The 26,592-nt window shown below is 40.4% G+C and overlaps 3 protein-coding genes across 5 annotated transcripts; 2 read left to right on the top strand and 1 right to left on the bottom strand.

Moving 5' to 3' along the window:
• Nucleotides 1–76: 76 nt before the first annotated feature.
• On the bottom strand, nt 77–5,390 carry LOC141806709 (activator of 90 kDa heat shock protein ATPase homolog 1-like). The gene is made up of 9 exons (XM_074692350.1): nt 5,158–5,390; nt 3,551–3,741; nt 3,286–3,368; nt 3,081–3,198; nt 2,815–2,906; nt 2,550–2,678; nt 2,334–2,435; nt 2,203–2,254; nt 77–545 (listed from the first exon to the last, which is right to left on the bottom strand). The coding sequence occupies exons 1-9, from the start codon at nt 5,235–5,237 to the stop codon at nt 373–375; spliced, it is 1,020 nt and encodes a 339-aa protein (XP_074548451.1). The 5' UTR covers nt 5,238–5,390; the 3' UTR covers nt 77–372.
• A 4,200-nt stretch (nt 5,391–9,590) lies between these two features.
• cdca4 (cell division cycle associated 4) lies at nt 9,591–16,592 on the top strand. Of its 3 annotated transcripts, none has more exons than XM_074692263.1 (2): nt 9,591–13,817; nt 14,151–16,592. In XM_074692263.1, exon 2 carries the CDS (start codon nt 14,160–14,162, stop codon nt 15,078–15,080), a length of 921 nt encoding a protein of 306 aa, XP_074548364.1. In that variant the 5' UTR covers nt 9,591–13,817; nt 14,151–14,159; the 3' UTR covers nt 15,081–16,592. The 3 variants fall into 3 exon arrangements, with proteins under 3 accessions (XP_074548364.1, XP_074548363.1, XP_074548362.1); XM_074692262.1 differs by having other exon boundaries at nt 9,592–9,831; nt 13,680–16,592; XM_074692261.1 differs by having other exon boundaries at nt 9,594–9,831.
• A 4,199-nt stretch (nt 16,593–20,791) lies between these two features.
• LOC141807099 (SERTA domain-containing protein 3) lies at nt 20,792–26,214 on the top strand. The gene is made up of 2 exons (XM_074692885.1): nt 20,792–20,908; nt 22,590–26,214. Exon 2 carries the CDS (start codon nt 22,594–22,596, stop codon nt 23,365–23,367), a length of 774 nt encoding a protein of 257 aa, XP_074548986.1. The 5' UTR covers nt 20,792–20,908; nt 22,590–22,593; the 3' UTR covers nt 23,368–26,214.
• Nucleotides 26,215–26,592: the final 378 nt, after the last annotated feature.

Raw genomic sequence — 26,592 nt, 5'->3', positions numbered from 1 at the left:
TCCAAATAAAACAGAAGCTCTTGCATTAATTACATATTTATAGCTCTGGAGGCCAATTTGCTTTCAGAATTCAGTACGTTCTTCTTTTCTTTATTTTATTCATTTTTCATCCAAAGTCCCAAAGGCACAGTCCATCGTTTAAACCACTGCCCCAAATACTGAGAGGGAGAAATCCAAATTTAAATATGTTCAAAAATTAAAACATTTACACACACACACAGGTGACACATTGGCCCCACCCATCTCGTCTCTCTCGTTAACTCGTGCCGTGAGTTTACATTTGGACATCCTGTGCCAGACGGACCGGAGGACAAGCAGTTTTAAAAATTCAAAAAGAGGGAAATGAAAAGGAGCACTACGAGTGAACCGTCTTCAGAAGAGCCGCGCCCCGAAGCCAAAAGTCTGTTTGATCGCTTCGAAGTAATATCTCTTCCAGCCCTCTTTCGTCCGCTCCTCCTCGTTGTCCGGGACGCCTCGACACTCCACCTTCAGCTCTGTCTCGGTGCTCCGGTCCTGGAACGTCATCGTGATTGTCGCGTAGTGCTCTGTGAAGAGAGAACAGAGACGAGTTGAGAAAACATGGAGCAAGAGGTGTAAAATTTAAAAATACAGTGATTGATAAACGTGGCTGTGAGATTGGTTTTGATTTCAATTTATTACATTTAGAAATACTTTTTATCACCATGCTGTCTCCAGGCGCAATCTCCTGTCTAAGAATATGAGACAATGCAGAAGTGCTAAAATCTGCTGTTTCTCAAGTTTCTACTTGAAGCTGACTCTGGAAGTACCAGAAGTCACATACACACCAAGCCAAAAAAAGACGTTTTCAAAGCAGAAATTAACCTATTTACAGCCTGGTTCAAAAAACGTCTCCTGTCTGAGTCGCTAATTTCACTATCAGCCCACTTTGTACAGGGGTGAATTTTTTTCCAACTCAGCCGTTCAGGGAATATGAAGATCGCAAGCACGCCCAATCAGAGGCACAGCTAAGGGTCACATGACTGACAGGGGCCCTATGGCTGTACACGAAGCCCTTGCTACTACCAATATGGCCGCTATAGCCGATGTGCTTCACTTCCTGTTTCAGAAACAGACGAGTGATGTCAGGGGAGACCCGTCCATGTTTTATACTGTCTATGGTTGTCTCATTAAAGAATACATTAAGTGTTTTTAGTTTTACTGACTTTTAAACTAATGGACGAAATATCAAAACTATATGACGAAACCCCAAGAATGTAAGTTTTGGTATTCTTCCCCTACTTAGGCCCAGTCTACATGGCGTTTCATTCGAAAACTCTAAAGCACAGTGCAAAAGATCTGCGTTAACATGGAAATGCCGAGGGACTGACAATGCTGTAGTAAGCATGCCAGGCCTATAGGTGGTGCTATCACTGTCTTGTCCAGAAACCGCTTTTGGTAGATTTCCGCTGAAGTATCTCCATTATTGGAATGAATTATTGTATAATGGAACGTATCTCCATTATTGGAGTGAAATTCTGTAATGATGCCAGCATAAATTTTAAAACATGTCATTCTTTTTTTGTTTTTAAGAAAATGGTTTGTAAAGTTGTTTTTGAAACTTATAAGTGTGAGTAATTATCTATGTTGTTGTTTCTTTGCTTTTCTGGGGGTTGGCAGCCTACAAAGATGATAACATAGGATAAGCCTTTATAAGCAGTCTGATTCTGCCTGTGCCTTTCAGTCATTTTTCAACACATGACACTTGATTCTGTCATTTTGTGGGAAATGTCAATATTGGGTACAATATTTGGTGTTGACATGGCTGAATAAATGAAAAAAAAAGTAGAGTTGAGCCGATCATCTGGTGTATTGGAGAATGCTAAGTGCAAAAGTGGAGCAACAGATGCTCACTTTGTTAAAGACAGTCAGCAGATTCAGCAGATTGAGCAACACAAGCTCAACACGGTAGTCTGTGTGTTTTCAGCAGGTGAAAACATGGAGGCCGACATGGCAACGGTATCGGCAGCGTTTCAGAAAAATCCCACTCTAGAGGCCATTTTCAAAAGTTTGCTTTTTAGGTCGGCTAAAACGCAGTTTCCGTGTAAACACGAGGCTGAAACGCAACTAAACTTTTGCGTTTCACCCTAAAACTGTTGTCGTGTAAACGGTCCCCTGAGTTTCTAATTGCAGCTCCTTCAGAATTTAAGGTTTTAACACTCTTTATGGTCTGTGTTCACTTACCACTGGGCCAGTTGTTATATCGCCACTTCATTACTATTTTCTCATCAGGAACCTGTGAGGAGAGGATTCATTGTTAAAAGCCTTTTTATTGTTTAAAGATTTATAGTTTTCTGGACAGTGGTCAGTCTTACCAGCTCTGTGAATTCACCAAAGACATTTCCCTCTAGAAGGCGAAACTTTCCGCCTCTTTCTCCCTCCACTGTGGCTGGAGCGTGTGTGAATGCCTGGACCATCTGCAGGTGAAAGAAAAATCCCTTTAATCAGGCTGATAAAGAGTGACCTTAGCATATTGTTTCCAGGCTGTAACCCGTTAAAGTTTGAGAGTCGATGGATGTGATGATGCTCACCTCCTGGTGGAGGAAAACCCTGTAGAGTTCAGCCGGGGAGGTGAGGAACTTTTCTTTCAAGCTGAATTTACAGGTGGGGATCTTGACGCCAGTGTTGACGGGAGCAGCTGTGCTGCTGGAGGAGGAAATCTGTTTCACATGAAAGGAACAAAAGTCTGTTGAGAAAAAGAGCTGCTACACTGCCTGAAGGTGAACACTGCAGCGGCTCATAACCGATGAATCATTACAGTAAATAATTAAGAGACGAGAGCTCTGCAGCACAAACCTGAGTTCTATCCATCTTTGCTTTGGACTGTGAGGTGGACGAAGGTTTGGCCATGCCGTTTGCTGTTGGCAGGATCATTCCCTGCGTGAACTCTGCAGGAGAAAAGGAGAAAATGAGCATAAACATCTTTTTGTGGACAGTTTAATTTTCGATAACTGACATGCATCAGAGGAATCCACTTTGAGAATTTACATTTAAGTATCACACATGAAGCATTTCTTGCTTTTATTTGTTGTTTCTTGAAGAAGGTGATTTGTCTCCCTCACCTGTTTTTAAGAAGCCAACGTAGCTCCCGAGGGCTTCGCGGATCTTCTCTGCTCCTTTCGTCTTCATCAGGTTGGTCAGCGGCGTCTCAGGTTCATCTTTATTCAGCGACACAGAAATCTGAGACAGATGACAGGCTCGGGTTCAACACACAGCTCCTGCTTAACCGTTTTAATCTTTTTTAATAAAGTTGTGTCTGAAACTTACATCGAGATCCTCCATGTCGTTCTCATCGGACAGATTTGGAACTTCGATTGTTCCTTTATATTTCACACCTGATTTTGATGTTCCTGGTGAGACAGAGAGAACGTAGATGTTAGAATTCTGTCATTAATCTTCTTGAAAGTTTACAACAAACAACAGGTGATTGAGTTTTCCTTTTTGTTTGCACTTTTACCACCAAATATTAACAACAATATTAACTGAAAGTCCCTAAAAATAAACTCAACAGTCGCCTCCATCTTTTCCTCACCGGTCCAGGTGGCTTTCATGTTCCATTCATAGAAGAAAATGAGTTTCCCTTTGCGATTGTTGATCGAGGCTTCTCCTTCCAGCTTCCCGACTTCAGTCACCTCACAGCTGCCGTCATCGTTCTCCACAGTCACCCCAAGGACCAGGGATTTTAATTTGTCAGATGACCAGTTTGTTGCGTCTCGTTCAGTCCTGGAAGAGACGACAGAGATGATAAAGCAAATCCAAACAGATGAAAACACATTTTTCCATCTCGACCATTTCTATTCTGTTGAATGCTGCAAACTTCTCTGCACTGTTTGAAGCAAACATGCACTTTTTGTTCTGTTTAACCCGTCTGTACTGCTTTGATGCTGTTTAAATACTTTCTATCGTATATTTTCTATTGTACGCTGACATAAGAGGTAAAGTGGATGGTTATTATTACTGTTGCATAAGAAAATACTTGAAGACAGTAAACACAACTGTTCTATGCTTATGTTAAAAGCTACCTAGAGGGAAGCAAATGTTTAGATCCACTGAAAAGAAATCTGAACACGCCGCTCTACAGGTGAAGTAACAGGTGCTCAAGCTTTAGCACAACTTTACCCATTACTACACTGAAACGCAGCAGTGTTGCTAACACCACAGACAGCTAAAGAACTACAGTAAGTAAATAAATTATTATAATTTAGGTTGTTTTTGTCCCTGAGGCTTTCATACATGCTTGTATCTCCTCTGATTTGGACTGTTTTAACTCTCCGTAACACAGTCTGAAGAAGTTACAGCCAGCCCAAAACACAGCAGCCAAAAAGAGATTATTTGACTTCTGTTTCAGCTTCTTTGATTGTTGACTTTGAAAGAACACTCTGCACCTGCTCCCAACCACATTTCTGGTCTCCTCAGTCAATCACTGCCTGGTTGTATTCTAAAATTTTCAGCCAAGACTCTGCTTGCTGTCCCAAAGTCAAGGCTGAGGACCAAAGGTGACCAGGCCTTCCTGCCAGAGCTCCCACCCTGTGACACAACCTGTCTGAGGAGATCAGACTGGTATAAAGTGCATTTTAATCTATGTACTTTAACAGAAAATATTATCTTAGCATGTTTTAGCCTCAAAATGCTGCATTTATTCTTGCTTAGTTAGTATCACGGGCAGGATTTATAATCTAATGCCTTTTGTTGTTTTGATTTTATTTTACTGATATCATCTGATAGTGGTTTTTAGCCTTTTAATATTGTTGGGTTATCTGCCGTTTCTAAGCTTGTCCCCGTCACATAATCTTCTTTTATTGTTCATATTTATTTTTTGAGGCACTTTGTAACCTTTGAAAAGTGATTCAAAAATTTAGTTCATTGTTATTACTAAGCTACAGTGGCTAACTACACCGGAAGCTAACTGTAACACGACTGTAAGATTAGTCGACTCAGCCCCTTATATTAAATATTTTCACACCACCAACGCTCTATTTACGCTTATAAATGTTAATAAATGTGTTTCCAACAGTAATTTGTCCAAACAACTCACAAACATCCCAAACTAACGGCTGTAGCTTCACGTAAAACCATCTGAATGGATGCTGTTAGCACAAGCAGGCTAGTTAGCAGTCAGTGTCCTTTCATCTTTCTCACCAGTGCCAGTTGTTGACATTCGTCGCATCAGCTCTTTCCTCCACGATCCAACGAGGGTCTCCTTCTCCCCACTTCGCCATTTGTCCAGCTGATTGACCTCAAACGTGTAGACGGTTCACGGGGAGTGTGGGTATCTGGTCTAATGCCGGTGACTGTCCCGGTGCACGTTGTTTCTAGAAGCCTCTCGATGCTGTAGCGGTGCTCCCGCGTTTACCCGCCGTGCTCAGAAAGTGCTGGAAACGGAACTTTGTAGAATGTGCCAGTAAAACATGCCCCCTGTCGGATTTTTTGTTTTCACGGAAGAGAAGTTCCGCGTCTGAAATGAGGCTTTCTGGGGGTTACATAATAATAATAATAATAATAATAATAATAATAATAATAATAATAATAATAATAATAATACTGATAATAATAATAATAATAATAATAATAATAATAATAATAATAATAATAATAATAATAATAATAATAATGATAATACTGATAATAATAATAATAATAATAATAATAATAATAATAATAATAATAATAATAATAAAAATAATAATAATAATAATAAGAAGAAGAAGAAGAAGAAGAATGATGATGATGATGATAATAATAATAATAATAATAATAATAATAATAATAATAATAATAATAATAAAAATAATAATAATTAAAAAAAAAAAAATAATAATAATAATAGAACTTTATTTTCATTGTAATAAGTACAACGAATTTGAAGTCACAGCAGCAATCAAGAAAAAAAAAGTAAGAAAGTGTACAGAAAGTTCAAAAAGCTCCATAAGAAAATAGATGATGACAGCTTGTCCATCATTGTCCAGTCAGCCAGCCTCCACCTCCACAGGGTCCAGGACTGAGCTTCTTCAGCAGTCTGTTCAGTCTCTGTCTCCTGGATCCTGTCTGCTCACAACAGGTGAAGCTCTTTCAATGTGGCATTGGTGTCTGATGTTAGCTCCATTAGCCATGTCTGTGAATACCATGATGCTACTCTGCCTTTTGGTATTCCCTCTGTTGCTGGGTTAGCATGGCTAGCTCGTCCATCTTATTGGAGAGGTCTATGTCGTCACTTCTTAGCTCACACCAGCATCACACCTCACCTCCTTCTCCTCACCTTGTGGGGAAACATCTGGCCTTGCACCAGTTAGCACTGACATGCTACAGGCTGCTAACGGCTGAGTTTACATGTAAACAATCCACCCATGGTTACATGTAGGATCTCCAGACAAACACAGGAGAAAAAGTAGTAAGAATATCACTGAAGCCACAAAAAGTTTGGTGTCCATGACCAACAAATGACCCATACAAAGTAATGATCCACTCCAAATACAAAGATTGCAAAAAAGAGGCAAAAACATTAAAAGAAACGGACAAAGAAGAAAGAGCTGCTACAAAAGGCAGCCATAGCCAACAGGGCGGCGCCTAGCAACCAATAATAATAATAATAATAATAATAATAATAATAATAATAACCTATGAGTCAAGATTGGCTTATTATTTATTTTATGGCCTAGTATCCTATAATTATGTGTTTCGAAATATATTCCAAATACATATTACTGGAATTACCACCTCTTCACCCACCCCCAAAAACAACAAAACAAAACAAAAAATATATGTATGGACGCCCATTTGTTCCAGTAAATTAAGTAAAAAATATTAGAAAAAAAAGTCAGTCATAGTAATGGGACACTACAGTATTTCTGATTTTTAAGAACATAAGTAATAATATAGAGATGGTATCTCATAGTTTAGACTTTTGATTTTATTTTGTTTTGCTAACACATCTTTTTTTTTCACTAGCAGAAACACTGGCCTCCCGTTAAAGGGGTAGGCACAGGAACTAAAAGTCTGGGGTCTGTATATTTTAAAACACATAATAATGTGATTCTTAGTCGGGATTATGAGATACCAAGTGATAATTTACAGATAATCATAACAATGAGATCAGCAACAACTTTTGAAACAATATCTCATAATTTTGACCTTCCTTGGGTTAGACCAGCAACTTAAAAGCATGGGGTCCTGTGAAATATCTTTAAAAACACATAATAATTGGATAGTAAGTCATAATAATGATGCTTTAAGTCATAATTTTGACCATAGAGTGTAAAGTATCCATTATACAGACTATTAGCAAAATGAAGTAGGTATTTTTATTGGTACCAACTGAATTATAACTGAGTATAATTCGTTTAAAATTAAAAGGTTCCATGTTTAGGTACCCAAACGCATCTTCGTGACTGTTAGTGAGTGGAAGAATAGGTAATTTTCCATGCTGGACATGAACACAACATTGCATGGTTATATATTGAAAAATAGATGTGTAACAGTGAAAAACGTGATTTTATTTTTAAAAAAATGAACATTTATCACCACCTTAACACACAAAAGTACCGAAAATTGGTTTTGAGTATCGATACCAATTGCCAGGTTCTGGGCATCGGTACCATGCTGTTTCAAATGCAAGGTACCCATCTCTACTTAAAAGGTCATGAGGTTAATCTGCTGAACAAGCTTTGCCCTCCTTGTTTCCTTTCCATTCTGAGAAATTGTGAAATAGTTCTCTCTTTTTTGCTTCTTCAACAGCTTCTTAAATAAAACCATCTGAAAGTTTGGAGGGGAAATCCCTCTTTGGTGGCACAACAGCTCACAAACATCCGAAATATAAAAAGCAGCCCCAGATGGTTGTTTCAAGAAACAAACCCTCACTTACACATAGTTACACTTTTTCTTTCTGCTGTCCCTATGTTAGCAATGTATCTCAATGTGAAAGCAAAATGTAGAAATCAAAGAGTAAACAGAGAGTTAAAGAGTTTTATGGATCAGTAGGAGGTTTTTGGCGTCAGCTTTACTGCCATTCATCCACACAGACATATATTCACTCCACCTGATGCTGTAAGTTGACAGATGAGTATAAACCTGCGTGAACCAAAGGGGGTAAAGAGCAGGGGTGAAAGATATGAGTTCTTCAAACACAGGGCAAATTCTTGATTTTTAAAATAGTGTGTAAAGTTTTAACCACTTCCTGCTGAATAAATGTCAGACACTTTGACATTTTCACAGAAAGGCTAAGAGTGAGTGAAAGCAGGAAGTTTTTTTTTTTTTTTTTTCTCAGGAAACACTGCTCACACATTTATAGGTCAGGACCATTCAGTGCACAGAATGGACTGTGCACCTTCTGCCCAGGATAGGATGTGAAGGGGACCTGGTCTGTAGAGTTGCTGGATGACAGCTCACAGCAAAACAGATTCTTGTGTTGAGCAAAAAAAATCAGGGCTATAGAAGATTCTTTAAAGCTTTTGTTGGTTTATAAAAGTTTCCAACCCAGCAAAGCATTCAATCAACTCTTTAAAATCACATGACCAAGTAAAACTACATTTATGAGAAAAATTAAAACTGACACGAATCAGCAAAAACTGACATTAACCACAGAAACCATGTTAGAAATAAAGCATTTTCTCACATTTTAAACCACTAGTTTGACCTATTTTCTATTTGTTAACTTTATGGGGTGAGCTCATGAATTACACTAAAAAACAAATAATGATGAGTTTAAAAAGGAAATGGTGTAAATTTAATGTTCTCCACTTGAAAACAGCCCAGTGCTTCTGCTTTCAGAGGCAAAATCTAAAGCACTAATAACACATTTTTATGCACTTTTTCACCAACCTCACCAAGCAGAGCTAATGTAACCTCACTCTTCATTTTATTGATAGACTCTCAAGTTTGAATAGACCACTGCAGAATAACTGCTGACTGTGGGTTGGGATGAACTTTATCACAGTTTAACCCGTGTTTTAGCTCATGCTCCATCACTCTCCTGTTCAGCTTTCTTCTGCTCTGACCTCATTTTTCTGTTGGTCAGTCCAGCTCCAGCGTCCACCATCACTACTAAATTGATCCAAAAAAATCCTGCTTAATTTAGCTTGCTGGTGTAGTGTTGTCATCAGGATGTTGCCATTAAGATTGGCTGTCTGTGAAGATTAGCAAATAACATTTAGGAGTAACTGATTTTGATGCCGATAAACTCATTTTAAATTGTGGACTATAAAAGTGATGCTATTTTGATATTGCTCAGAAAGTCATCATAGAGCCTTTAAGCCACACTTTTTAAAAATAAGAAAACAGTTTATTTCTTCATTTAAACAATACCTTGAGGAATTTAGAAATGTATCACATGCTGGGTTGTGTTTTGCAGTTCATGCCAAGAATATTATCATAAGTTACAACTACAAAAACTGTTCCAACGTTTCAAAATGCACTTTACTTCTTGCTTTGTTTATCTTTGATTCTCTTTGATTTAGAAAGATGGGTAAATGTAAATTTTGTGTAAGTGCAGAACGGTTAACCTCGCTAGCTTCTTTTATGAGCTTCTATCCTCGTTTGAATATCAACCACTGCTTTGACTTGTTTTTCATATTAAAGCATTAGGGGGAAAGCAAAGCAGGGAGAAATCATTAGAGAGGAATCCCAGGCATATGGCTGGCTTTTGTCGGCTCCCCTCCCCCTCCCTTCCTTCCCTCCTGCCGTCCGCTCCGCAGCAGCAGCAGGACAGAGGTACTTCAGTTTTTGAAGCCGTGGCATGAATGATCTCATCTGAACCTGATCTCCGCTTTCCCTGCCGTCGATCCTATGACCGAGACGGGAGTAAAATAACACAAACACGAGGTGAGTACGGACACAACCACCCGGTGATAGTCGTTTTAACCTGGTAGCTTTGTGACTGTTTGTTGATTTTAGGAACTTATCGGCCAGCCGCGGTGAAAACTCTTGTTTTTGGGTAGAAAGGAGGAAGGACCGCGGAGGATGTGTGGGTGGGCGCTTTGGGCTAATTAGCCTGCTAGCACTCATATAGTGTGAATTAGAGGAAGTAGCCAAAAAAGGCAAACGTGAGATGAGTGCCAAGCGTTTTGTACCTCCACCGTGGCATCGTTTTTCCGTTTCACTGATCATATTAGCCCAGTTAGCTAGCGGGGAGCTCATAAAGTCAGAGCCGGAGCGGAGCTAGCCGGCTAGCTGTTAGCTACTAGCGCAAAATGGCCTCATTGTCGCTCGGTGGTTCGATGCTGTAAAGACAAAGCATGCGGCAGACACTGCGAACAGCCTCCAGCCGCTCCGTATAGCCGCTGTATCGGCTTTAAAGGGTCGCTCATGGCTGATTAACCGTGATTTTCAACGGGGGGATAGTTAAAGTAATGCCGCCGTGTTGTGGGTTTATTTCATCGTTTATTAGGACGAGCTGTGAAAGTGCTGGTTTCAGTGCAGTGGGGGATGGGCCATGCTAGGAGCCATTGACGTAAAGCGAGGCTCCTAGCATAAAACAAAACAACAGCTCAGTTGAGTAGTAATGTTTACCTAATACTTTAATTTCCAAAATTGTCTGACCTACTTCACATTTAGTCAAATTAGTGTCTGACTCCAACACAACCCGAGTAAACACGTAGAGTTAAATTTCTTTACTTGATTACTCATTTCAGTGTTTGAGCATCTTGTGTGTCAGCATTTTCTTGTTAAATCTTGTCAAAGCTGTGTGACTAAATCAAAAGCTATGACACAAAATTAAGACTAACGGGAATCAGAAAGGTTAAATGACAGTCAGAGCTTGTTCTGTTTGAGCCTGTCTTTAGTTTAGGAGTAATATATTTGACAAAATTGAGGACTGTCATTGATACAGATTTGATTTAATTTATCATTCAACTTGTATCATAGAAAACACCCCACATTTTTAGAAGATATTCAAGCTTTTTGTGCATATGCATTCATTTTTGAGCACTTTTATAATACACAGCTCCTACTTTAACAGTTATCCAGTATATTCTGTAAGCAAACACTTCTGTTTTTTAATATTTTTATGTTTATGCTGCACCATCAGATCAAAACAAATTCATTGTCATGCAAAAACTATGAATAATGGCTGATTTTGACTTTTTCTTTTTGTAGAAAATGTTAATACTTTTAATCTAAGATAACTTTTATTATCCTACAGCAAAAAAATACAGAATTACTGCAGTAAACAAACAAGTTTTATAGTGCAATAGGAATATCTTAGGTATGATAGTTTAAAAAGTGCAACCCAGAATAAAAAATGTACAGAACTCTTTTGCTGCACGAAATATGTAGAAAACCAGTTTGCAATAATAATATTATGTGCACAACCACACTGAATGCACAAGTAATTAAAAATAGTTAATTAAAAAATCAAAACAGTAACTTATTGTGAAAAAAAACTTTAGCAGAGCTATTATTTGGATTTAATCTCCCCGATAAAAGTAAATTACTTTGAAATTTTTGTTCCTAATAGCAAAAAACAGTGTAAACAGAGTCTGCCATCAGTAGTTTTATGTGTTGCGGTACATATTTTGAAGCTCTCAATTAATTAACACCCAATTGGTTCATGTCAACACTACCCCAACATATATCAGTGCATCCCTCTTATATAAATCCATAACTGCATCTTCAAATTAGAGTTTTTCTCTTCAGTCACTTTATCAGAAAAGCGGGTGATGTGTGCCATAGATAGAATAGCGCCCAAGTCCTGCAAAATTAAGTGTGTTAATTAAATGTATTTAGCTTAAGTCACTCGTTTTTGGTGTAAAAGTGTTCATTTTTGTGATTTTCTTTATGTCTTTAAGAGAGTTTTTGTAATTTCAGTTAGTTTTAGTTAGTTTTGATTAAGGAACTTGCATAAAATTTCCCCATAAGTGAGAATAGCGAATAGTAAATACAGACACTTTCATTACATGTCTGTCTGCTCCGGTTGCAGTGTAGGAATTCTTTTAACAATTTCAAAAACAAGATGTGAGAAGAAGTTTTCCACCGTTTTATTGGTGCTGCATGGTATTAAGAGTTGAATTAGTTCCCAGATCAGTGTCTTTGGATTGAACTCTTGAATGCTGATCAATAAGGTAATCAAACTACTAGACCCATCCAATCAAAATCTGTCATGTCAAAACTGTTTTTAATTCTCTGCAGTGTGCTTTCTCTCAGGTCGTAGGTCATCCTGGTTAAACCTAATTCTCTTTTTCAATTCTCACACACTGTTTGTGTTTTTCTATTCAAGGAGCTAGTACTCGCTAGTGTCTCTTGTTTAACAGGAGGGAGCAAAAACACACCACACAAGAAGACAACATATGTCCATGATTGTTTTCTCACTTGTCTTGTATTTTAGATCCCTGGGCACCTTCAGAAATGACTTTTTCCTCACCCTGTCCACTGTCAGGAAATGTTTCTCTTTGTGCAAACAAGGACTCAAAGACCCACACATTAGCTCCTTATTTATCAGGACGTGAAGTGAACTTTTCATTGCACTCAGTCTGATCAATCAGGTGAAGACAATGGTTTTAATCTAATCATTCTCTCTGATTTGATGTCAGGTTTTCATGTGATAAAGCGCCCAGTTCCTCCCTCTATTCAAAGGTGATGTACAGGAGAGTCTTGTCATTAATGGTAATTAGCTCTGTGTAAACATATTGATTATCTGTTTGTGTAAGTGTTGACTGAATGCAAAGTGAACCCCAGTTTTTGGTTGTGAAAGCTTAAAAAAAAACTCCAAGTCCTTTAAAATCCTAAGTGTGTGATTTGTTCAGCTTCATGGCTTTGGTTTCACCTGGAACTGTAAAATGACAACTTCAAGAAAACCCATGCTGATTTTTGGGGTGAGGAAATGAATTGTGACAGCTACAAGAAAGTTGGCTTTTTTGTGTAAAACTGTCATTTTTTTGCTGTTTAAACTGTATTCTGTGTTTTTAAAATCCTTGTATGGATACTTTTTTCATTGTACTCCTGGTTTAACTTTTTGTGAATTATTTCCAAACAAAAAAAAAGAAAGAAAAATGTAACTGAAGTAGAACTGGAAAGCAAGTGGAATCATTCACTCATGCCCTGCCCACAGGTTTTTAACACAGAGGAGACACAGACGGACACTGCAAACTATTTTTTCTGTCTGATGGAAAATTAAATGCCACAGGCTGCTGTTCAGCGCTCAGCCTCCTATTTATGTGCATCCCATCTATTTCGGGGAGTCAGAGGGACTTTAATGTTGGCAGGAGTGTTGTTTTGTTCCTGTAAGACATCTGTGTGTTCCACTCGGTGTGTAATAAGGAAGTTGACTTTACTTTTCTTCCTCCCCCCTTCAGTGAACAGAAAGTGAAAATCTTGTTTTACTAGTTCTGAAGCGTGTCGTGTGTAGACCTGGAAACCTGATCTCCCTTGTACATATTAGTGGTTCATGGTGGTATATTGTATTGTGACCATTGTAAATGCTATTTTTCTCTACATTCCTCTCTGTCTCTACCCCTTAAAGCACCCTTTATTGATAGGATATTCTCTTGATCACAGGTGGCAGTGGGGGACGATATAAGTGCACTGATTTTGTAACTTGAGTGCTTTTTCTTGTTTTCTGACAAAGGTCTCTCTAGTCTGTGCTTACTTTGATGCAGCGTCGGCTTGTAGTTGGTAACCATGCTATTTTCGGTGGCTCAGTGGTCTGTTAAAAGTGTGGTTGTTCCGCCCAGCAGGAGTCTTGCCTCAGACTGGCCTAAAATGGGCAGAAATGGTGCTGAACAAAAGCTGCTTGTCGCTCGTACTAAAGTACTTGAAGCGTTGCAGCCCGGACCAAGCTGCATTGCTATTGCCTGTGCCTCTCAACAGGAAAGGTATAGCAAACTTTAAGAAAAAACTACAACAAACAATTTACTGTTTACTGTAGTTGATAAAGACATTCAACCTGTAGAGTTAATAGATAAAGTCACAGCTGCTGATGAGCAGATTATAGCCTTAGCTCCCCATGTCCACACACAGATACCACTTCACATAGATTGATCACATCACATTCACATGGTTAACTACATGGCACTTACTCTTTCCACTATGTTAGCTAGTGAAGCTCACAGCAGTAGGCATTCTGTGTGTTTGTCAGTGTGATTCATTTGTTGACGTTTCCTTTCAGACGTCTAACTGACTTTCTTTTCTCCCTGCCGTCACCACAGAGACACAACATGTTCCCGAAGGGCACCAAGCGTAAGTTCTCAGACTCCGGGGAGGAGCCGGTCTCCAGCGGTGACCAGGCCGCTGCAGCTTCATCCGCAGCGGTTAGGACGCTGTCGTCGTCCTACAGCCTGCAGCGGCAGTCGCTGCTCGACATGTCGCTGATTAAGCTGCAGCTCTGCCACATGCTGGTGGAGCCCAACCTGTGCCGCTCGGTGCTCATCGCTAACACGGTGCGGCAGATCCAGGAGGAGATGACCCAGGACGGGACCTGGCAGATCATGACCCAGGCCCTGGCAGCTGCACAGTGTCCCGCAGACCGCCTGGTGGCCACGGAGGTGCTGTGCCGGCAGACGGACCCAGCGGCTCAGGCCAGCCAAAGCCCGAAGCCGTTCTCCGTGGTGGGCCTGGAGGAGGGCTACCACACCGAGGAGGTGGTGATGGAGGGCGATGTGGAGACAGAGGTCACCATGTCCACTCTGTCGCCTGTTTCCCCGCAGCTGTCGTCTGCCTCCTACCTGGCAGGCCCCTTTGGCATGGGGCCCTGCTGGGAGGAGGAGGAGGAGGACGGAGACTGTGAAGAGGACGAAGAGGAGGACAGCGAGGAGTGTGTGTCAGAGGGAGAGGAGGCTGAGCGGGACCACCTGAGCGCAGACTCCAGGACAGGGGAGCAGGTTTTTGGGACTTTCGAGATCAAGCACCCAGCGCCGCCCCCTGACCCCGCGCTGGAGGAACTGTTTTCAGACGTGGACCCCTCCTACTATGACCTTGACACGGTGCTGACAGGCATGCAGAGCGCCCCAAAGATGGGGCCGTACGATCTGCTGGAGAGCCTTTCCTCTCACGGGCCCACGGCCCTGAGCTCCAGCACGAGCTGCAGGTCAGACCTGAACGAACTGGACCACATCATGGAGATCATTGTGGGATCCTGAAACTCAGAGCATTCCTTTGGCCTGAACTGATCCCTCAGACTCTTACCAGACTATGCACAGTCCACATGTGCATGTTCTGTTTGTGGTATTGTTACACACAGAGATTGCTGCAGGTTTTGGGGGAAGGTGGAAATTAACTGCAGGAGGAGCAGGTGTCGGTCTCTCTGTTAGTTTCCGTCTTTGACTAAAACCTGCCTGTTTCTGTGAGAGGGCAAAGATAATTACCTATACCATGATGCATTCTTATTTACGTACTTTCCATGTTTACGTCTGTCATACATTCTGTCATACTAGCTCCTTCTGGACATACTCTGCCATTTTGTCCATTTCTATTTATTATTACATGGACCGAGGAACAACTCATCACACTACACACATCAGAAACCAGAACAAATTGTAAATCCAAATCTATGAATCAATGCATATTTTCCTAAAGATTTGAGCAACTATGAATGGAATATATGTATATGTACGTATGTGTATATAGAAATATATTTTTTGCATTATACAGTTGGGGGATTTTTGCAAGTATCATTTGATATTATTATTATTTTTCCCTCCTGAGCGGTTTTTAAGATTTTAATGTAGCCAGACTCGAGACAGTGTCTTCCCATGGTTTGGTATAAATAGTAGACTGTAACGGGTGTCAGGGCTGGCGTTGTCACACTTTCTAGGCGCTGTTCTTTCATTTCTCCAAAGCTTTACGCAGAGCAGGGAAACGGCTGCCAGTCACCAACCACACGCTGGTTAAAGGTTGTCCGTCGGTGCAGAGTTTACAGCATCCAGAGGACCAACTGGAGTAAGCTTCCTGCCCTGCTTTTCATTCAGATCCAATAACAATAACAGCTTTTGGCGAAACCACGGGGTGATAACTGCATCAAGAAGCCATATTTCTTTCTCTCATTTGTTCGATCTACAAATGAAGAATTCTGTGTGTTAACCCAATCTAATTTATTGTTGTTTTATTTATTGTATTTATTATATCTAGGTACAGACATGCCATATTGACTTATCAAATCAAACACCAGGCCTGATGAAATTATACCCGCCCAAATTGCGCCCTCTGTTCTGAATGCAGTACCTATTTATTCCTCACATTGTGTTTCATCACTGTTAGTAATAATAATATCCGGGTTACTATAAAAATCACTATGCAGCTCTGTCATACGTGTTTCAAAATGATTGTATACGACTCAAATGTCCTTTAAATCCTTTATGCAAACAGTTGCCTTTCTCCTAAAGATGTGGAAAAATCAAATGCATTTTTCAAAAATTGTTCCTTATGGTGATGAAGAAATTAACTCAGGCAAACTAAATGTATTGACACAAATACAGTATTACGACACGCGGAATACCTTACCACAACACTCCTGAAGGATGTCACTCTGGTCTGAATGGGAGCTAGAACTTCAAAGACTTATTACCGTTGTAAAATGTATGCATTTTTTATATTAAGGAAAAACATTGTAGCATCTTTGTAAATATTTTTTATAATAAAAGGTGCAACTATTACTGGTGTGGTGCTGATTTTTGGTTTTCACAGAGGTTCTCTTTAAGATGCTGCTTTTCTCTGGAGCTGGGTTTAATTTTGGATTAAGTTTGGGGAAAAAAACTTCACCTAAAGCATCTCCAGATGTGTCTTTTTCTGACCCAAGCTTACTAATTTCTACAGCAGATTTGTTCAAAAGACTTTACCCAATACTGAAGCGCTTAAAAAAACGAATTCTGGAAACAGGATTGTTCTTTAGAGGCATCTTGTTTTGGTGCAACAGGAATTTACATGGGAAAATGGAAAACAGGAATTTTGGAACTTATGACTGTACAGATAAAATAAGTTATTTGTTGTGAAATTTCTCAAATGTTTAAATATTTCAATTCTAAACTTGATATTATGGGTCTTGTACAAGAGTCAGTAGTGAGTCAGTACGCTATAAACATAATTGTTTTCTCTATTTTAGGATCAGTTGGTTTATAACAATTTAAAATCTACTTTTTTTTACAGCGTGGTAGACTGATAAAATCATATTCAAAGTATTTTTTCTGTTTAATATCAGATATATTTCAAGACATATTGGTAACACTAACTGACATTTTTTAGTCTTACTAAAAGACGCACTTCAGCACAGGTTGTGGCTCCAAAGACGGCACTCCTGGTGAAAAAGAGCATCAAACTGCCACCTTAGCTGGCTAAAATATGAAAGACTGCCTTCTTGCGAGGCTAAAATGAAAAGTCTGGTCTGTATAAGCAAACATTCATGCTAACACACCAGATATAACATACTGGCACTGATCAGTTTTTAGAACTGTAGAACTTGAATGGTTTCAATAAAGTTAAAATACAATCAATGTGCTTAGAATTGTTTGCACATGTGATGCAGGGTACACAGGTATGTTATGTTATGTCAATCAAGATCATTTTTGAAAACCTCACTCAAATTGACAGGACAAAAACTCCAAGCCAATTACTTCCTAGGAACTTTTAAGAAAATTCATTTAGGTTGACGGCAACAAACCCTAAAATTCTCCAATACTCCTGAGCTAAAGTATCAGTGGAAACTTTCCTGAAACTTCCCAGAATTTCCCCAGCCCTTTGCAACCAAAGGAGCAACACATGCTGCCATTTAGATGAAGCCACAAAGGCATGGCTCTGTAGTAGAAGAGTCCAGGGCAGGGGTCTGCAACCTTTATTTTCAAATGAGCCGTAATGGCTCAGCTCATCTGGATTTAAATTAATCCAGAGCCAAAAAATCTGCTTTATCTTCACAATAAAAGCTTTTAAATACAATTCTAAACATTGATAAAATCTAGAGAAAAACATCTGACCATGTTTTTTTTTAAAGTAAATGAGATTGTACTTGATTTCTTATCTTTTTAAATAAATGTGTAGAAATTTAAAAAATTACAAAAAAAAATTACAAAATTTCAATAAATTGCAAAAATTATTAATAATGAAAATGTAACAAATTTGTGAAAATTAAAATAAATTTGATTTAAAAAAATGTAAAATTTTCCCAAAAACTTGGAATTTTCAAAAATTTGCAAAAACGGAAATGTAAACAACTTTCAAAAATCTTACACATTTTTGAAAATTAAAAAAATACCAATTTTTTAAAGAAATTTCTTGAAAAAGTGAATAAAATATGAAAAAATAAAACAAAAACAAATAAAAAGTATTATTATTATCATTATTATTATTATTATTATTATGAGAAGTGAAAAAAACTCAAACTGTTAAGCAGCTAAAATCCCAAATCAAGGAAAAAGGGGCATTTCTCCTCAAAACTCCAGAAACCATCTCCTCAGTCCCAAACGTTCAAAAGAAGAGGTGATGTAACGCATTAGCAAACATGTCCCTGCCTCAGTGGTTATGAAACATGCTGCTGGCTTCATATTTAATATGAGCATATACACTTGTTTTCTGACTATATTTAGTTAAATATTGGGGTTTTGATGATTTGCATAAGCATGAAAATGTGTTTCTATGAACTTTTCACACAGTGTTAAAACTCAGCAGGGACTGGGGGTGTGTTTGTAGATCAAGAAACCATCAAATAACTAATGCTGAGAGATTCACCTCTGCTGCAGTTTGTCTGCAGTAGCATGTTTGTGGTCACGTGCTCTCACATGATGAGCTCCGACGGTGAGATCCTGCTTTAGATATGCAGAGTTACAATGGATTCAACAGAACACACATATTGTCCTTTTGCAGCCCGACAAAGACATAACCACCTCTCCACAGTGGAAGTATAGATACTCTGTTAATACTGAACACTTCTTTTCAGTCCACAGAAACAGACTCTTTCTCTTCTGCAACAGACAGCAGTAAAATAAAAATCTCAAAGTCAAAAGGTACTTGTTCATAAAGAAATCTAGCTTACTCTGCATGTTGGCTGGCTGCCTAGTCTTGGTTTGCCCATAGTTAAAGATTAATGGCCTCTCGGTGGTGACTCAGCAAAAAAGCAGCCTGAGGAAAAACCGAGTCTTCAGAGAAAGAGACTATTGTGTCTTAAAAAAGCAGCAACACAGAAAACAGTAAATATGCTGCAGAAAGTCTGTGCAGAGTTTCAGAGAAGCAGAGATCTGAATTTAAAACCATCCAAAGTTATTTATTTCTCTACAGTTGTCCAGAAAAACTGCTCTGAACTTTATTCACAGGGTCTTGTAATCTACTATGCATGTGTCTCCTCATTTATAGGCCCAAACTATCATTAAAACCAGGATCAGGAATAAAACTTGGGCCTTTTGGTGCCTTCAGGTTCTTCTCTTTAGCTTGAAATCTGAAGTGAGGGAAACTTGGTCTCACAAATTCACAAAAAATATTTCGATTTGGATTTCTCACTGTTGTTCCCAGAGTCTTAATGATCTTATTTAACCCAGTAAAACTAATAAGGAAAATAAAAAATATCCATAATCTATATAAAAAACGCCTAATCTTTAAGTTTTTCTTGTCCAGGGACACCAGCATTTTGAGTTTTGCACTCAGTCTTAGTAAAATTAGTGTAACATGACAAAAAAAGTGCAATAACTAATTACCTAACAGAACTTACTTTCTGATTAAAGAAGAAGTAGCAGTGGAGCCCTGACAGCTTCAGCAGGAAGAGAGTAAAAAAACGTGAATGAGGAGTTCCCTTATATGGCGCTTGCCTCCGTCTTTCCGGTCACATCCTCCCCCTCTTCCTCTCTGAGTCATCTGTCCCTTTAAAATGTTGCGTTCAAGTGCTCACTGCAGCCTTTAAGGCCTTCTAGACGCCTCTATGTCTTGCGTCTTACATATTGGTTGCATAATATCTGAACCCATACCTGAAATAAAGGATTTCTCCGAGTCAGATGTTTCGAAATCGGTTTGAGAATTGATTTTAAGTGTTTTGTTAAAAAGCAAAACACGAGAAAGGCACAAAATCTTGTGCTGTAATACATCATAATACTGTGAGGGAGGAAATCATTACTCATTACCCATTGCAAAATGGTGTTAGTCCATCCCTGTCCAGCTTTATGCCCTCAAAGTTTATGCAAACCCTAACCTGCTAAAGTTTTCTTCACCATTTATGTTATCCCAATAACTCTGATGGCATTTTTTTCTGCAGATGTCCAAAGGATTTAAATCTTAGGATTTTACAGTTTATGTCACATTAAAAGTGTAAGAATGAGCAAGATGGGATGAGCAGTTTATCGTTTGTTCCCGAGTTTTTGTTTCCCTTATTTTATATTGTGATTTTATTTCATCTTAACTTTGATTTTATGTGTAGGTATAGTTTTATTTTATTACTTAGCTGCTTCATTTAATTGGTTTTACAGTTTGCTTTTCTTTTGCCCGTTTTTACTGCCTGTGTGAAGCATTCTGTGACTTGTATTGTAAAGTGCAGTATAAATAAAGTTTTCTGATTGCTTTGTTCATAGACTGGATCAACATTTTGAATGATTTATAGTTATACGTGTTGAAGAATACACCTCCGCTATAATTTAATCCAAATCGCCGTATTCTTCTGACGACTTCCTCCGTACACGTGTGCTCCGCCGTCCTCTCTGGATTCAACGGGCCGCTCCTGAACGCAGCAGCAGCTCGCAGTTGGAACAAACGTCCGCACATTCGCTGCCCCGTGAGAGGTGGGGGAGTACGCATGAGCAGCGGGCGAGCTGACCAATCAGACGCGCCGGCTCTCTCCGCGGCTCCGCCCCCTCCCCCCCGCTCCCTGCTCCCTGCTCCCCGCTGCTGTGGATGGACGGAACATTCCTCATATTCTCGGGGCTCGACAGCAGCGGCGGAACGAAACGAACCGAGGACACGACGGATCCAAAACGGCTCATGACACTTTCGAAGGGCACGTAAGGTTGGTTACTGCTTCTGTTTGTTCATTTGTTTGAAATGTTCCTGAGTTTTGCTTTTTAACTTGGTTTAAACGGCGCTGGTGTTTGTCCAGGGACCCTACAGGGTTAGGGGGTTGCTCTTGGGGGTCCTGAGTGAAACAAGTAAGATGGGGGGGAAGTAGTTTCCTTATTTAACCTACAAAAAATACACGTTAAAGTGAGTTCATGTGACATTTCACTTTCTCCTGCTGTTGTTAATGTGTCTTGAAATAGACCCAGCACCTCTTAATGTCCTCTTTCAGGGGTCACACTCCCTCAACAAATAAGGGTTCATGTTATTTACAAGGTATATGAGGACACATTTCCCCTCACAGTGATGAAGGCAACCTAACCCTGGTCTGTAAGGATGAGTAAAGTCTCACAGTCTGCAGGAGTGTCTCACGGTGACTCATAACAGTTGTAATGTTCACTTTTTTAAATGTCTACTAAATGTTCACCCTGCAAACTTCTTCCATTGGAGCAACATGAGCTCCCTGAGTGTGTTTTTGCTGTCAGGAGCTCTGTTCAGTGTTGTTGATCAGTTGATCAATTGGAAGTGAATGAGAATTAGCCATGTTTGCTAGGTTGGTGGTGTTACATAAACTGGATGTAAGGTTTAGTGCAGAGCAGGCAGTGCAGCCTGATGTGGAGCAGCTAGTCAGGGATGATAATTACAAATGATCCACCTGCATTTTTAACCCTAAAGTCAGCTGTTTATCATAGTTAAGTTAACTTTTGACTCATTAAATACTTTATGAAATAATGTTATTTTGTTTTATAGAGCTAGCAACACCTCAGAAGGAATTTGTCTCATCTTAAAACGATGCTACTATCCATAAATATACGGCTACTTAAGTTTTTTATCCAAGTTACAGAGTTATTCAATCTATGTGTTGTAGTGTCAGGATTTTTTTGTTTAACAATTGTAAATTGTGATATTTTGTTAAAAAAAAATCATTTCAGTATTTGTTTATGAGCTGGATTGGAAAAAAGTTGAGAGGTCAGGTCCCCTGAATCCCCTTAAATCTTAAAAACTCACATGTAATGCACGTTTTTGGGAAAACATGGCTTCTGATGTAGTCTGTAGACATCATCATCATCATTTAACTTTTACACATGGGCTTATATTTAAAAAAGCACACTAAAAACTGCAAAAATTGGGGAAAACATCAAAGAATCACAATTTCGATCAAATTAGCACCCAAAAAAATTGTAAAAAGAACCGAATTGGAAGAAAAGCACATCGTCCCATTCTTGTTAAATGCTCATATAATGGATGACATATCTACAAAGTCATCATGATGCTCTGTATGTCTCAGAGTAGAGCTATCATAAGGAGATTTAGGTCACTGTCCATGTAAAAAGGTCTGAACCTGAACCCCCATCCACCAGGTTTGGGGCCAGTTGTTAAGTAAAGGGGACTGGTCCACTGTAAATTCAACGTTGAAGCTCTCAGGAAACACATCAACACCATGCCAGAGACAAAAACAGAAGGACTCGCTTCATCTGAGATTAGTTGAGTTCAGAGCGACCATCTGCATGTTTCAGGATCAGGGTTTAGAGGCCAAAAAAAAGTCCATACTCTCAGATCTGTCAGGTGTCTGTCAGACTGATCACACATCGTGCAGTGAGCCTAACTGAACATCTTTCACTCTCTTGATCCAGGCTGATGTTGGGCCGCGGTGTGAAGCGAAAGTGGAGCTGCCTGGAGGAGCTGGAGGTGGAGACCCTCCCTCCCGCTGCAGAGAAGGAGAAGAATGAGGAGGAGGAAGAGCAGGAGAACGAGGACAGGTTCCTCCAGAGTCCGTCCAAGCAGGACGCGAGCCACCTGCAGCAGCGTCAGCGGGTGCTCGGCCTCTGCTTGGAGAAGCTGCAGCGCTACCAGGCCGGCGTGGAGCTCAGCCTGCGTCGCTCTGTGCTGCTCATCAACACGCTCAGGCAGATCCAGGAGGACATGCAGAGCGACGGGGTGGGAACCTGCACGCCGGAGGTTCTCCTCAATGGCGTCCACTCTGATTCCTGCATTCTCAGGGAGGACATGCCGGTTACGTGCCCCGGGTGTGCAGAGGAAGGAGGAGACACCTTTCCTCCACCTCTGTTCCCTGAATCCCTTTCTCAGGAGGCAAACAGCTCGCCCGACCAGCAGAAACCCCTTCCTGCGGCGACGATCAGTGCTTTTAGCGATGCAGTAAACGCCATGGGCTACCTCAGCGACCTCGCCCTGGACGACATCTTCGAGGACATTGACACATCCATGTATGAGACGTCAGATCTGCCTTCTGCCTGGGCTTCGGGCTCTCTCTGGCCTGTTAGCGTGTCACTCTGGACTGACGAGGACGTTAAAATGCGCTCTAACAGTCACGCCTCAGCTGGGAGCCTCCAGTCATGTCTGATGGACCTGAATGAACTGGACCACATCATGGAGATCCTGGTCAAGTCTTGATCTCTTAGAGAAACTCCTGAACCAAGTCCAGGAGTGTGAGGACAGTGGAGACTGAACCATGTGTGAATGAACTGAGCGTGACTTTGGGTTTTTAAGGTTCCATCAGGTGTGGGGATGTTTCAGAAATCATCAACTCCTATGCAAGACGTTTTTAAGGAAACATGACGCATCTTAAGTTATTTACTCAATATTTATTAAACCAGTTTAAAATGTGAATGGGATACAGCAAACACTAACTCTTCAACACTTTTATACTGTCTTTGATTGTTAAAACTCAGGTTGATGGTTGATCCACACAAGAAGTTTTGATCGGATTAAGTGTAGGAGTGGTGAAAACGAGGGATGTCCCGATCAGGTATTTTTGCGTCAGAGTCCGAGTCATTTGATTTTGAGTATCTGCCGATATCGAGTCCCGATCTGATACTTCCACTGTGATAGATCGAGCTCCCAGCTTAAAGCTTCTGCCATGTTCTGCTCTACTTTACGGCGTTTGTGCGGAAGAATGGTCCCCTTTTCACGCGGGAAATTTCCACGCCAAACTCTCTCAAAAATTTGTAACCTGTCGGACAGAGACGCCCGGACAAGATGGCAGAAGAACGGTATCTCCTAGTGGTCGAAGTGCAGAAATACAGGCATCTGTATGACTCTTTACACAGAGGTCACCGTAACAACCGAGTGGTAAATAATTAATGGCATGAAATTGCGGCAACTCTCGGCAGAGAAGAGAAATCTGTCAAAAAAACCTTGAAAAATCTCCGGGATAGATATGTCATGTTGTAAACAAAAGGCAAACTTCTTCGACTCTGGTAGACGTACGTTTGTGATTCACTGCCCCCTGCAGTTTGGGAATGGACACACATCTGTCGCACAGATCTCGTGCAGCAGTGAAAAACTAAAAGAATGTATTTACCATTTGTTTGGGAATATTATAGATCTGATACAAAATAATGAGAATTTACATATATATAAAACCAATCCTGGTCGGGATGTAATGTCCGATTCCGATCAAGTCTGTAACTATGTGATCGGCCCCGATTTTCAATCCCATGATCTGATCTGGACATCCCTAGTGAAAACATCATGTGATGAAAAACTCTGCATTTTAAATCAGAAGAATGATTTTTAACCTAAAAACTTGTAAAGTTAGTGTTTTAACAGCCAGGTGTGGATCAAATTCAGCCGTATCAAAGTGTTGAAGCTGTTTTTATGGAAGCTGATGGAACCTTAAAGTCTCTGTGGTCCCTCCTGTTTCTAAGCAAAAAGCATCATCGCCTCTCGGAGTGAATCACCCGCTCAGGAAGAGGAAACCTGAGCCAACCCTGCGTCACCCAGGCTGTTGGATCAGACCTGGGTTGATTATTAATTAAAATCTCGTCAATTACTTAAGAGGGTGTGATTCAGCCTGGGGAGCCTGGAGGGCAAAGGCCCTTGCTTTGCTTTCATCACTGGGACTGAACGCTTCCTGTCGTAGGTGTTTGAATCTGTAGCTGCAGTCGTGCAGACGGCGGATGGTGTATGAATATATTTATTTGTGAAGAGAAGAAGGAGAGTGATCAATGTGAGGATTCACCAGCCAAAGAAAAAGCCTCGAAGGTCCAGAGACAGGAAGCAGGAACTGGTTGACGCCTTGTGTCTCGTTGGAACTGATTTGATTTTATTTATGAATGAAAAAACCACAAACTGCAGCAGAAAGGATCCTTTAAATGTACAGTCTTTGAGCGGAAGTTCGAGACAAATCCGCTCATCCCGTCGTCCCTTTGGCAGCTCGTACTCACAGGTGAAGCAACTTGTCATGAATGCAGCGTAAAACATGTATTTTAAATGATTCTGACTGACAACAGAGGCCTCTGTGTTTTCACGGCCATCCTGAGAGGTCGGGGAGTTTTTCAAACGGTTTTCTATGTTTCTACCTGAAACAAATCACCTGTCCAGTAGAAGAGAAACAGCACGAAGGGTTAAAGCTCCTTCTCTGTCTGTGGTTTACTCCTGTTCTACCTCCTGATGTCTGTCCGTCGTCGGTTCAAATGGAAACTCTGACTCTTTTCTGTCTTTGGCTGAAATTCCTAACCCGAGGAATCCAACGCTTTCCTTTCAGACCAAAGTGATCCGTCCTCATCTCCATCTCTCATGTCGACAATGTGCCTTACTACTGAACCTAGTTTTTACTCATGTGAAGGGTTTTGTGCTTTAGCTTCATTGATAAAACAGCTGAGAGCAGAGCTGAGGTGTTATGAAAGCGTTCAAACCCACAGCCGTCGTCTCGTCCTCCCTCTTCTCGGCCTTCTCCTGCGCTCGGAGAACACTAGTAGCATATGAGCTTAATGTATCGTGACAGGCTGACAGTGAACTAGCTGAGGGAGGAGGTGGCAGTGAGGGCCAGGAGGGAAAATAAGAGGAGGAGGTGGAGGAGGAGGAGGAGGAGGAGGAGGAGGGGGTGGGAGGAAGCAGCTTGCGTCACTTCGTTCAGTAGGAGGGGCTTGGAGCTTGTTTTGCCCGGACTCAGACCACCGACCAATCACACGAGGAGTACGAGGAGTGGGGTTGATGTGTGAGGAGCTCGCTGCTTCTCCAACAACAACTTGTTTTTGCTCCTGGTGGCAGAAACACAGAGTCAGTCTGCTGATTTACTCAAACAAATCCACTTTCCTGATGTTGTTTTGTATTTTTTTTGCCATTGAGCTAATCTTCCTGAGCGGACTGAGATCAACAAGCAGAGAGCTGCGGTGTTATTTATAGATGTATGAAAGTACAGAGTGTCAGTATGGTTTGTGAAGCACAGGCTGTATTGAAAATGATATAAATGTATGTGAAGGAAGAGTTTACCATGTGAGAAGATAAAATTATTAATGCATTGTATTTTTTGTGAACTATTTTATAGATTTTATTCAATAATACTGTAAAAAATAACCTGTCCTCTGCGTGTGAGTCTTTATTTCCTGGGTGCACGGTAAATTAGGCCACATTATGCAATAACACACACCTGTTTGGTGTTTTTAGGTCAAATACACACATCAGAATTGTAAAAAACAGATCACGTAGGAATGATTTGGGTGGTTGCAGCCAGACTCTGTGAAACGTGCCGTACTGCACATCATGCATAAACAATGAGGTATTAGTCAATACTCAATGACTGCATGTGCTTTTTCTCCCTGGGTGAGGCCTCACAGGCTGAACCTTTGCTCAGTTTTAAAGGGGACATACCATGCTGATCCCTGATTTATTACT

The sequence above is a fragment of the Halichoeres trimaculatus genome, unplaced genomic scaffold (genome assembly GCF_033239565.1).
Source record: "Halichoeres trimaculatus isolate MK-OKI-2021-1 unplaced genomic scaffold, fHalTri1.1 fHalTri1_scaffold_17, whole genome shotgun sequence".
In the NCBI taxonomy this organism is placed as follows: domain Eukaryota; kingdom Metazoa; phylum Chordata; class Actinopteri; order Labriformes; family Labridae; genus Halichoeres; species Halichoeres trimaculatus.
The sequence above is the reverse complement of the archived record's forward strand: the minus strand, read 5'-3'. Positions and strand labels throughout refer to the sequence as shown.